Here is a 13,968-nt window from a genome sequence, read left to right as displayed (position 1 = left end):
CGAAAAATTGAACTCCACCCCCAAGCCATTGCCGGGACATTAACCATGACGTATTTTGAAACTAGGATGAATATTTTTTTCTCAGGTGAGCATGTCATTTCAGTAGTGTAACCTTTAAATACTCCGTGAAATATTGGCTAACAAGTGACCCATTTATCAATTTGACATGACCCATCTTAGTTTCAAAAAAGTATGATACAAAAAAAGTTATTATAAAAACCAACATGAGACAAATGTTTCGAGATTACGAAAAGACAAAAAGTTAAATCAAACATTTTACTTCGACAATGTAGTTACATTACGATAACAGGCAAAATACAGTATATCGACATATATCGACTTGTATCGACGATGTAGTTACATTAATGATAGTAGGCGAGATACAGTGACATTTCGACTTGTATCGACATATATCGATATATATATTGACAATGTAGTTACATTAATGATAACAGGCGAAATCCAGTAACATTTTTCGAAAATACTTTGCAATAATTAGGCGCACAGCCTACGTCACACTTTCAGTTCTAGATCAAGCTGAGTAGCACACAAATCGTGATACAGTTACATAGCTAGATAATTACACAATTACCTAAGTGAAATAGTACCTATTAAAAAATCATCATGGACAAAAAATAGCTAAAAGAAAGTTTTTTCAAGAGATGTGGACAAAACATAGATATTTACTTACCGATAGGACTTGCAATATAAAGCAACGGTTTTTAGAAATGAAGATAAACATGAGAAAATTACTAAGGCTGTATTAAGTTTCAGAAAACAAAATAGATTCTTAAAGAATTTTGTTACAAGTAATAATTGTAACGAAATGGCAAAAAACATCTGCCAGATTTTGCTGTTCTTAGCATTACTACCAAAAAAAAACTGTTCACAGATGGCGAGTCATTACAACATACATTCGTGAATTGTTCCAAACAAGTGCAGTGATGTAATTACCATTGTAGTTCACTAAAGCGTGTTTTACAATTAAAGCATCACTAGGCAGCACATTCCTTTATTTTGGCTGCTTATGACCCACAGCCAAAAAAGAAGTTGTTTTCTCTTGGCTAATAAATGATCCATAGGAGTCCAAAGTGATGACAATTACAGGCCAAACATATTCGCATTTTCTACTGAGATTTATATGCGAACAGTGGCTAATTTATGTAGTTAAGGGTCAACGCCTCTGGGGCAGTGGAGGTCATGCCAACCCCGCATGCATACTTTTTAGAGCTTTTGACTATCTTGAGAAAAACGACTATCTCAAATTTGATCCGATGCCAAGGTGGGCTACAAGAAAAAATGGTGCAATAGGGGCTGGTTGCCCAACAATCATTTTTGGTCCTTAAAATGAGCATTAAAACTTTCAATCTTCGGTCAGATATGCCGCTCCTAAGTTTCTACAACGCTGTCAAAATAACAAATTGCAGGTTTTTTTTTCAAGGAAAGGGGTACGGGCCTACACATACCAGGTGGTAATATTGCTGCCTCAGATGCAAACACTATATGTTATCCGCGTTATTAAATAGACAGTATTTTATTATCTGGAATACAAACTACTTAAGTTTCTGCTCATCTATAATTTCTTTATGGTATTACAGGTAATAGCCTATTGCACGAATTCCACTTTTACCCAACGAGAAGAAGGTAGCAACGTTAGAACGCAATAGCAAATATCCCACTGAAACTCATTTAATTTCATAAGACTTCTTTGCAAACGATTTGCTATATATATGAAGACTCTGAAGACGTCAAAAGGACAATAAAGTTTAATGTAGAATACCCCCCCCCCACGCTGGATGATTAAAAATACAAAAAAAATACAACACTTTGCAACATTCAAAAAGAAGATGAGGCTTACATCTAAAAGATCGACTTTCCAGATATTTGCCCTCTCCCTCAAAAAATAATATAATACAACCTGTCTCCCTCCCCCTCTTCCGATACTCTGACACTATCATCACTTCTGTATCTGACAACCGTCAAATATTTTTGAGACCCACTTTCGCTCCATGCTTGCTCCAACACCAGTTACCGATTGACTAAACATCGAGGGAAACTGCTGTAAAATCACTTCGACTTCAGATGTTGCAATATTTCGATCTATCACTCGCTGAACATATGAAACAATATAATCAATGCCAGCACCCATTGGATGTATGTGCAGGAATGTTGATAGTACGCCTGAAAGAAGGTAAGAATAAGTTCTAAGCAGACTCTGTTTCAGAATCCGAATGGTGTTCATAATGCTTTCAGGTGAATTGCCACCAACGTTGCTTTGGTCTTATTGTTTCTCAAGACCTGTTGAGAAGACTAGCATTTTTGTTGAAGACTTTTGGGCAATTAAGACAATCTGGGTGTTCTGCACCCAGCAATGAGTGCAGTGAGTGCAGTATCTGCACCCAGCAATACCAAGCAATGAGTTTTACCCAAAGCCTTCCCACTGCGTTTACTCTTTAGGATTTCTGCTTACACTTTCTTGTCCTATTTTGAAGATTCACAGCGAGGCTTTGGCCCATAACAGACCTGTCTATTCTTGGCTATAATAATAATAATAAATAAATAAATAAACTTTTGACATGCAGGCAATGATTCGGGTAACGCGTGTACAAATCTCTTGGGTTTCTGCCTTTGGCCGGGAGTGCTATGGTTGGTCGGGGGCAAATCATTTTTTTTCCAGATTTCTCCAGGTACCAATTTGAAGCTGGATTGAATCTGGCCGAGCTTGCAGCACACTCCTGATCCCCGTTCGAAACCAAGTAATCAGCAACACCAAGAATCGAACCCATGTCCTTAGGGACATATGATTGCAAGTCTAGCAACACCAACCATTCTACAACCAAAGAAAAAAGTAAAAATATACAATATATCATTCAAAGACATTTTCAATTCTGCAATAAAAATTAAAGAGATAAACCAATAACATAAAAAACAAATAGTTGGTGGGGGCGCTTCGCAAACAACCCCCCCCCCCACGCGCGCGTAAGTCGTTACGTGCCATATTAGTTACGCGCCATTGTAGTTGTGTCCCTGTGTCCCACCTGTGATATATATATATATATATATATATATATATATATATATATATATATATATATATATATATATATATATATATATATATATATATATATATATATATATATATATATATATATATATATATATATATATATATATATATATATATATATATATATATATATATATATATTTATATGTGTGTTTTTAACTACGTAAAACTTGCGAATATACAACATTCTTCGCTGTCCCATTGTCTGTACATATAAATAGATTGTCAGGTTTACCGCCACTTAAACATGCAACATATAATTGTCCATGGGAAAAACAATCCGTATTCAGATCTATACCTCATTATTCTAATGATTGCCCTTGAGCTTTGTTGATGGTGATTGCTAATCAAACATTCCCTGTGTCCCCATCGTCATTTATATATCCCCCTGTGCCCCCCGGCGTGCCCGTTGTAGTTGTGTCCCTGTGTCCCAGTCGTCATTTATATTCCGTGTCCCGGTCGTTATTTGTGTCCCGGTGTCCCTTCTTTTTAGTTTTTTTTTTGTTTTTACCTTTTTTTTTAGCTTTTTTAGTATTCTTTTTCTTTTTAGTTTTTTTTGTAGTTTTTACCTTTTAATTTTTTTTATTTTTATTTTTTTTTTAGTTTTCTTTTTCTCCTTTATTTTTCAGTTTTTTCCTTTTTTTACCTTCTTTTTCTTTTTCAGTTTTTAGTTTTCTTAGTTTTTTTATTAGTTTTTATTTTTTTTTATTTTTAGTTTTTTTTTGTAGTTTTTATCTTTTTTTTTTAGTTTTTTTTTAGTTTTTTTTTAGTTTTTTTTTCTTTTTTAGTTTTTAGTTTTTTTTTCTTTTTTAGTTTTTAGTTTTTTACCTTTTTTTAGTTTTTTTGGCTTTTTAGTATTTTTTTTTTAGTTTTTTTTTGTAGTTTTTACCTTTTTTAGTTTTTTTCTTCTTTTGTATTAATGCTAAAGCCAAGGTTCGAACCTGGAACCTCTCGGACCTGGAACATAACGCTTTACTCAGCTACTTCGGCTTGAATACATTCGTTTTTGAATTGGTATATGATGAAATAATTCAGACGTCATATGCGGACAAACACGACGTCAGTCGACAGACAGACAGACACACAAACAAACAACATATTTTTATATATATAGATATATATCGTAAAATAACTTTAAGAAAAATGAACTATAAAAATGAATAATAATAAAAAAACCATTTAGAAGTCCAAAGGACAATATAAAGCCAAATCTCAATATCTGTTTTTCACTAGCTGTTATTGTCCTTGTTTCTCTTTCCTTCGCCATTTTTTCTGTTTTGAAAAGTCTTTAGCATATACAACTTTTTTCAATTTAATAAAAATGGTTACAGTATTTGTAGACCTACCTATTAGCTTTGCTTCCCTTTCTTTTATAGTGGAGTTGACAGACGAAGACACGTTTTGTGTCGAATCAGACGTCCCTGCTTGTGCTTCTATTTCTGGTCGTTGATCTGAGCTAGAGTTATTTTGATCAGAGCTAACGGATCCTTTGTGACTCGTTTCCGTAAGGTGCTAAAAAAAGAAAAAAAAAAGATTAGTTTGATAAATATTTCAGCCGGATCTTTATGAATAAAAAGTTGATCCTAAAGACAGCTATTAAAATTCATCCTTTGCGAATATTTCGGCTACATGACTAACCCAAGGAGTAAAAAATCAACGTATTAAAATAAAACTTTGAAAGTAACGTAAACAACAAAATACAAGTAGAACATTGGTTTTTTTTTCTATAAGACAGTGGAATACGAAATTTAAATAAGTATTTCGGTCGTATGTCCAAGGACCGTCCTCAGCAAAACACAAACGACAATATAAAACATAAACTTACATTAAAATAGGAACTTTAAAACTAAAAATTTTTAAAAACTTTTAAAACAGCTCTAATTTGAACGAAGTTCTACCAGGACTGATAGATAAAGAGAGGTGAGTTAATAAAATTCATTCAAATGAAATAAAAATAACTAAATGCAAGTTTTGTGGGTAAACAATAACCCACAAAACAGACAGACATCTTCAATATGAACCATCAGGCCATAAATCTGGGGCAAAAATAAAAGCATGTCCCAGAACAGAGTGGGAAGAGGTCACAAGGACGAACTTAGAGGTCACAAGGACAAATTTAGAGGTCACAAGGAACTTTATGGGGGGGGGGGTAAATTGTGTAATGTTGAATATATTGGGGTGGCGGAGAAGCCTACATAGCTCTGCTGGTTTCGGACGCCTTGGTACTGCAGTGAGTTTTTTTTTTTTTTACTACTAGGATATCTTTTACAGATAGGGTACTCAATGTTTGCACAGAGCCATGTATTCAAAAGAGATTAGAATCTATTAGAAACATACTTTTAGAAAATGGATCAATTTATAGGTTTTATTTCTTTTAGTATTTTCCTTATATTCTGCCGAATACGACATTAGTCATACACTCGCTTTCGAAAGTGAAATATTCACATTCGTTTTATTTTAATCCCTATATTCTAAAATTCCTCACTATGTTCGTGTTTTTCCGCATATATGGTGTTGCAAAATATCATATGTTTATATATTTCTGATCAGTGGCGTCTACTTAAGAAAATGCAGGGTGTATATGTTTTTCAAAACCTACTGGGGAGGCAAATTTATAGTTTTTTTTTTTTAAATGACAATTCAAAAAAGCCATTTTTTACGAAAAATCGACCTCCCCCCCAAAAAAAAAAAATCCTGAGGGAGGGGCGACAACCTAGGGTGAGACAGATAAGAACTCCCACACCCAATTGATACCACTGTCTCTGATTATCAAACAGTTCGTGGTAACGAACTGTAGTAAGGAGCGACCCGGCTCAATAGTAACCAAAACTCTAAAGAATTGAATTTTGATATCAATAGCTACATCAAAAGAATCGCATTTTAATGCTGATTTTAAATATATAAGTTTCATCAAGTTTAGTCCTACCCATCAAAAGTTACGAGCCTGAGAAAATTTGCCTTATTTATGAAAATAGGGGGAAACACCCCCTAAAAGTTGTAGGATCTTAACGAAAATGACACCATCAGATTCAGCGTATCAGAGAACCCTACTGTAGAAGTTTCAAGCTCCTATCTACAAAAATGTGGAATTTTGTATTTTTTGCCAGAAGACAAATCACGGGTGCGTGTTTATTTGTTTGTTTGTTTTTTTTTTTTTTCCCAGGGGTCATCGTGTCGACCAAGTGGTCCTAGAATGTCGCAAGAGGGCTCATTCTAACGGAAATGAAAAGTTCTGGTCCCCTATTTAAGTGACCAAAAAATTTGGAGGGCATCTAGGCCCCCTCCCACGCTCATTTTTTTCCCAAAGTCAACGGATCAAAATTTTGAGATAGCCATTTTGTTCAGCATAGTCGAAAACCACAATAACTATGTCTTTGGGGATGACTTACTCCCCCACAATCCCTGGGGGAGGGGCTGCAAGTTACAAACTTTGACCAGTGTTTACATATAGTAATGGTTATTGGGAAGTGTACAGACGTTTTCAGGGGGATTTTATTTTATTTGGGGGTGGGGCTGAGGAGAGGGGGCCTTGTTGGAGGATCTTTCCTTGGAGGAATCTGTCATGGGGGAAGAAAAATTCAATGAAAAGGGCGCAGGATTCTCTAGCATTACTATAAGAAAACAATGAAAAATAAACATGAAAACGTTTTTTCAAATGAAAGGAAGAAGTAGCATTGAAACTTAAAACGAACAGAGATTATTACGCATATGAGGGGTTCTAAAAATACTTTAGCATAAAGAGCGAGGTATTTAGGAGGAGATAAACACCTTGCTCTTTATGCTTAAGTATTTTTAGTAATTTCAACTATTTATTCTACGGCCTTTCTGATTCAGGGGTCATTCTTAAAGAATTGGGACAAAACTTACGATTTAGTGTAAAGAGCGAGGTATTAACGAGGGTACAAACCCCCTCGTATACATAATAAAAATATAAGGCTATGAAAGTTTGTTACGTAAGTTAATTCTTAAGTTACGCATATTTTTTACTAATAAAAACGTTCGTTAAAATTAAAAGTTTTAGTTGCCTTTTTAAGTAACCGAAAAATTACAGGGCAACTAGGCCTCCTTCCTCACCCCTTATTTCTGAAAATCATCTGATCAAAACTAAGAGAAAGCCATTTAGCCAAAAAAGGAATTAATATTCAAATTTCATTTTAATAATTTATGTGCGGAGAGCCAAAACCAAACATGCATTAATTCAAAAACGTTCAGAAATTAAATAAAAAAAAACTAATTTTTTTAGCTGAAAGTAAGGAGCGACATTAAAACTTAAAACGAACAGAAATTACTCCGTATATGAAATGGGTTGTCCCCTCCACAATCCCTCGCTCTTTACGCTAAAGTTTGACTTTTTGCCACAATTCTACTTTTTAAAACAATTAAAAGCTTTAGCGTAAAGAGTGAGGGATTGTGGAAGGGACAACCCATTTCATATACGGAGTAATTTCTGTTCGTTTTAAGTTTTAATGTCGCTCCTTACTTTCAGCTAAAAAAATTAGTTTTTTTTTTTTATTTAATCAAGCGTAAGAGGCGGCTACATCAAATTGTGACTGTTCTTAGGAATCCATTGATTTCTCAAGGTGTTAATTTCAATAAAAAAAAAGTTTGCAGAAAGAAATGTTTAGAGGGGAGGGGCACAAATTCACGAAAATATAGGAGGAGGGGGTAATTTTTCGATTTTTTCAATGAAAATACAAGAACATATTTTTCAAAATCCAAGTGGGAGAGGAAATTATAGCACACCTGCAAAATCTTGAGAACGGCTGCTGAAACTTTCAAAGTGTTTAAGAAACTTCTTCTTGAAGTAAACTCATGAAAAAGCTAAACTTTAATGTAAAGAGCGGAGTATGAGGGGACAAAACCCCCTCCCCTCACATCCAGGACAGCACTCAATATGGCATTAAAAAGTAACAGGAAGTGAATGAAAAATAAGTTTTTCAAACTAAGGTACAGATTAACATTAAAAAGTCAAATCAATAGAGGTAATTCTTGTATGAGGAGGTATACCTTACCGATAAAATTTCCGTTTTATTTGGAATGAATGTCAGGAAGCTATTGTTTGCATTTCCATTCGGTAAATTAGTATTTTTTCCTCCTACTACTACTACTTCTACTAAAAACAACTCACCGCAGCACCAAGCCGCCTGAGGCCAACACAGTTAACACACTCCCATTTTCCTTAAATTTTCTTTTGGAAGTTCCAACTTCCCTTAAATTTTTTTTACGACATCCTCCCGCCCCAGCCAAGGATGACCTTCTTTCCGTTTAATCCTAGACAGTTGACCACAAAGGATAATCTTTGGCAATCTGTCGCCCTTCAACTGCAGAACGTGCCCAAGCCATCTCAGCTTTTCTCTCCTTATAGCCCTAGAAAGCAGGATTGAACCACACTTCGTACAGCCTACTGTTTGAAATATGGTCAGTCGGGTACACAAAATAATCCGTAGACAATTTCTCTGGAAAACATCTAGCAAATCTTCCTCTGTTTTTCGGAGCGGCAATGCTTTAGAACCTTATTTGACCACTGTAATGAATGTAGCATAAAATATTCTAAACATGGTTCATAGACTTGTCTTCCTATTCTTCCAAACTTTTTTCAACTGTGAAAAAAAAAACACCCTGAGCCCTGGCTATTCTACTTTTACATCTCCACGGCACCCACTGTCTATCCTAATAATGCAACCAAGGTAAGTAAAGCTGTCCACATGATTGATCTTTTCATTAGATCAATTATTTTCAGCTTTAGCGACTTAGTCTTCTAACAATAATTTTCAAGCCTATTTTAGCAACCTGAACTCGCAAAACCTCTTTCAGGTCATTCATTTGCTCACATTCTCATCCAGGATGCTTAAATCATCAGCACAGTCTAATTCCAGGAAAGTATTTCTTCCCCCAAATGATTCCATGTTCTCCCATTGCTTTTCCTGTGCTACTTAAGGCAAAGTCCATCAAAATGATCCATACATATGGGCACAGAACACAATCCTGCTTGAAATCCTGATTTAATACAATACAATACAATTAGTCTCCTACTTTAACCGCGACACTGTTAATCCATAAATAGCACTAATCACTTTAATGTATTTGTCTGGTATACCATACAAGGATAAGACTCTCGCTAAAGCTCTTCTACAACCTGAACTTAACGCTTGCCCATAATCTATAAAACTGAGACCTAAAGGTCTTTAATGATTCAGGCACTCCTCAATTTTTAAACTAAGAGTGAAAATTTAGTCGACATATCCTCTACCTTTTTTTCTCTTAAAACTTTGTCTACAGCATCTCTAAGTCTAGAAATTATCATCATATTAAGTAATTCGCTACCTACAGAAACCAGAATAGTGCCTCTATAATTACCACATTCACTCTTATCCGCTTTCTTATACAGGAAGTTTAATTAGGGTCTTCCTAAAATCGTGAGGGGCTTGTCCTTTTTCAAAAATCATATTCACAATCTTCAGTAGCTTATTTCTAACCTCATAGCCACCATATTTGAGAAACTCATTTACCGCACTACCAGAAGCTATTATTTGTATTTATTTTTTACCCATTAGTACTGTCACTAATTCTTCTCACAATATAAATCTTCCTTCACATTCAAAGTGTCACAAATTTTTCATTTACCTTTATATCTTTTACTGTAGCTCTATTTAAGTTTAGCACATTCTCAAAATGTGCTCGTCTCTCTTTAACTCTTTTCTTATAACTAATTATCTTTAACTGGGACAAGTCCTGATTGAATACTCCTTCTCAATTTATTAGCATACCAGTCCAATATTTTACTATTATGCGGTCTGGCTGCATATTCCAGATCCTCGGCAATTTTATCCATGATCTCCACTTCACAGCTTCTTAGTTCATATTTTAATACTTTCTCCACTTTCTTTACATTCATCTTACTTACATACGATCTATCAGATAATTCTTGTGCACGCCCTTTTCTCTATTAAAAATAACGCATTTTCACTACTATTCTTAGCTGCGTTCTTAGGTTTCTTCCCTAAGACACCATCAGTAACTTCACAAATTATTTTCCTAAAATTATTCCATCTATCTTCTACATTCTCGAATTTCAATCTCTCCAGTTTAGTATTCAACTGTTCCTGGAAAGTTTCTCTCAAATTCCCATCCTAGAGCCTACTAATGTCACACCTTCCCGGAAAGTAGTTACCCTTCCAGAATTTCAGCTTTAGATCAACGCTAAGCACAACTAGATGGCGATCTTTACTTTTAATATCAATAACAGCATCCCATATACCCTAGTATGTTGTATTGATCCTGCTAGTCTTCGGTTTACTATAACATAATCAGTAAGGTTAACTGTCTTACCATCATTTGAATACCATGTTAACTTATGGGCCATTTTATGACGAAATACTGTATTGGTTAAACTGTATTGTTATACCCACAAAATTGCACCAGTCTGTAGCCGTTACTGTTTTCTTTTCCTACACCAAATTTACCTAGGCTTGGATACCATCTACCCCTTTTTCTACCGACATGGGCGCGAAAGCGTCCTAGTAGAAACACTGTATATAGCACCTGGGACCCTGTCTATTGGTTCCTGTAACTGCAAGAGTAAAATTCACCTGACTCAAAGGTATGAATGAGTAATTTGTCAGACTATCTTTCTCAGATTTTTCTCCAATTAATTTAAAAAACTTTTTCCAAAAAACAAGTTTTTCAAAGAAAAGTAATGAGCTTCATTAAGCTAAAACTGAGCAGAGATAAAGTCAATTAATTTTCCAAGCGTAGAACTACCCCAAATCACTATCAATAAATAAACAAAACTTAAAACCGGAAATTAAAATAAATAGCCGTATCAAACTCAAGACGAGCAGAAATTAATAATATGAGCAGGGCTGATAACCCCTATGCCTTCTCAAGACCAGAACATAATTTGCGCTTTACTGAAAAACAAAAACAAAAAACGAATGACCGTGGATTGTCAGTTTAATTGGCATATAATGGAATCTATTCCTTAAAGTTTTGATAATTTTTTTATTTGTGAAAGTAAAAAAGTGAAAACATTTAAACGTATTTTGTTTTCAGTTAAGTGCAAATGATATTAATAGCATTAACATATTGCCTTTCGGTCAGTAGAACATCCCTCGTATCAAGTCTTGGAAGCTTCCACTTAATACATTTAGCCATTGCTGTGACATTGCTGATATGCCCTTTTGATAACCTGTATCTTCATATACTTCTTCAAACTTTCATCTCAATGCTTTTAACCTTACAAGCAGTTGCAGTAGAAGAAGTAGTAGTAGTAGCAGTAACAGTAGTATTAGCAGGTGTGTGCGTATAGTAGTAACATAGCTTTCAGAGTGAGAACATCTCAAATAACTGGATTATATTGATTCGGAGTTCAAAGTAAAAGGATTTGGTTTGAATTGGATATTTATGAACTGTGAGTAAAACCGGTCTACTTTAGTGTGACGAAAATAACGAATTCAGTTACTTTGAAAAGGATTATTTTGAAACTAATTTAATCGGATGTGACAGCTGTTTGACAGCATGGTGAGTAAAAAACTGATTTGATTTTGGACTTTGGCTAATTGTCCATATTTGTTGGTTATACCATTATGACGGAAAATGTACATTCGTCGGTGTTGAATTTCGTGCAATCAAATCTTAAAAAAGGAGTAAGTGATGAAGTTGTTGCTAACCATGCTGTTGGGTTTTTCGATGAGAAGTCTATTATGGCGTCTTTGCACATTATATGTGCAAAGACGCCAAGGCGATCAAGCTAATTACCGTCACCTTAAGGACATGATGGAAATCTTCCAGAAATGCGACAGCGAAAATTTGTCTTTGCCTGCAAGACAATCCTGCCAAGCGTCGCGAAATAATAGACTCTATTCCAGGTCATAAAGGTATTCACAGCATTAAGCCCTCTGGCGATAAGCTAGTGGTACGAATTGACAAGATTGCTGCAAGGAACTTTTGCAATGCCGTTCCAACTGTAATGAGAGATTGTGACGTCAAAGTAAAAGAAACGAAATATATTGGAATCATTAAAGGTATACCGACCAATTTTGATGAGGAAATGTTAATTGATTGCAATAATATTACTCATGCGAAACGAATAGGCAATTCTTTGGCTGTTAGAGTGTTTTTTGAAAACGCTGTTGCGCTCGCTAATGCACTTCGACTTGGTATAAAGATTGGGTATGAGATATATCGAGTTTACGAATACCAACGCCCACCCAAATGCTGTTATAATTGCCAATCACCAAATCACTTAAAATCAAATTGTGATAAAGAAAAATGCTGCTCCCGTTGCGCAGGGCAACATGAATCCTCGCCTGATTCTCCGTGCCAGGCTACACCAAAATGTGCGAACTGTCAAGGCAATCATGTGTCATTTTCAATGAAATGCCGAATTCTTCGTGAACTTCTGTCGAAACGATCGTCCTATGCTAGAAAATGAGTGCTAAGACTAATTTCACTATATGTTCGTTCAATATTAACGGTACTAAGGATAAAGACGTTTCTTTAGATCAGAAATTAGAAAATTTTTGATGTTTTATTCCTCCAGGAGCATCTCCTACCTTTAGAGAGCTTAAACTCCCTACAGAGAAGTAACGAACACTCAGTTTTTTTCTAAAAGTGCACGCAAAACCTCTGGCAGACCATCAGGTGGCCTAGCATGTTTAATAAAAAAGACGCTGTTTTCACCACCCCCTTTATGCTATCACGAGAGTGATTGTTATATTGCTATTCGTCTTGCCAACCTTGTCCTCATTAATGTTTATCTCCCCTGCGACCAGAAATCCCTCCGAAGTTTAACTAAATTTACAAAATTTTGCGCATTAATAAAAAGTCTTTTGAATGGCATTGAGAGTAATGGACTGGATTGGTTATTAATCGGTGATCTGAACTGTAACATTAACTCTTCATCAGTGCGGATTGTGCTTCTGTTAGATTCCTTACCGAATAGTTACAAAATTTTGAAGAAAGATGCCTCCCATTCCTATATCCATAATAGTGGCTCACTTTCAGACATTGACCATTGTATCGTTTCTTCTGGTCTCATCTGTCGCGAAGTCCATGTTGATCAGGATGAGCGTGATTACGACCATCTCCCCCTATCCCTCACTGTTACCCTTAATGCTACTACGGAGAAGAACCTTCGTCCCAATTCTAGAAAATGGATTTCTAAACGAGAATGGAACAAAGCTGACTGGCCTCTTTATTTTTCTACGCTTGTTAGCCTTCTATCAACGATTAAAGTCCCTTTTAATCTGTTGTGTACAAGCGTTGGGTCCCCACAAGCCAGAATTCAGCTTAATATTTATTATAGCCACATTGTATCGTGCTTAAAGAGGTCTGAAGAAGTAGCTGTTCCCCTATGTCGCTTTAGAGCAAAAACAAGAAGTTCAATTTGGAAGAATGACCCAGAGCTCAAAACAATAAAAAATCGGGCTAAGTTGTGGCTAAAAATTTGGATAGCTTGCGACCGCCCCTTAAGGGGTAATGTTTTCGATATTAAACAAAGAACAAAGCTTGATTTTAAACGTTATCTTCGAAAAATTAGGTACAATGGTGCTGAATTTCCTAAGTCTCCTAGCCAGTGGAAAAAAGTGATTAATGTCGCGAAGTTTGATAGATCGCCTACGGCTGACCGAATCCCTAATGTATCATGGATCAATCATTATAGTAACATTTTCGATAAAGTGATATATGCGGATCATTTTCGTTTTGCCAAGCTCTGTTCTAATCTGTTGCCTAACAAAATCATTCAAGGTCATGTACCTCCCGTTAGTGTTGACCGTGTCAAAAGAAGTGTAGAGAGACTTAAATCGAAATCTTATGATATAGACGGGATCAGTGCTTTTCACCTCAACACCGATTCGGAGGAATTAGTTTATCACTTGCAGTTACTTTTTCAGATG

The 13,968-nt window shown here is 35.4% G+C and overlaps 1 protein-coding gene across 1 annotated transcript in view; it reads right to left on the bottom strand.

The window, feature by feature from the left end:
• Positions 1-262: 262 nt before the first annotated feature.
• Positions 263-13,968, bottom strand: part of LOC136039241 (ecto-NOX disulfide-thiol exchanger 2-like) — a 30,930-nt gene continuing 17,224 nt past the window's right edge. The window contains exons 5-6 of the mRNA XM_065722794.1: positions 4,417-4,582; positions 263-2,181 (exon numbers count right to left, since the gene is read on the bottom strand). Of these exons, the coding sequence (XP_065578866.1) occupies positions 1,958-2,181; positions 4,417-4,582 (390 nt within the window). The 3' untranslated portion in view covers positions 263-1,957. The remainder of the gene's footprint in view (positions 2,182-4,416; positions 4,583-13,968) is intronic.

The sequence above is a fragment of the Artemia franciscana genome, chromosome 19 (assembly GCF_032884065.1).
Source record: "Artemia franciscana chromosome 19, ASM3288406v1, whole genome shotgun sequence".
Lineage (NCBI taxonomy): Eukaryota > Metazoa > Arthropoda > Branchiopoda > Anostraca > Artemiidae > Artemia > Artemia franciscana.
This window is presented reverse-complemented; position numbering and strand designations above follow the sequence as displayed.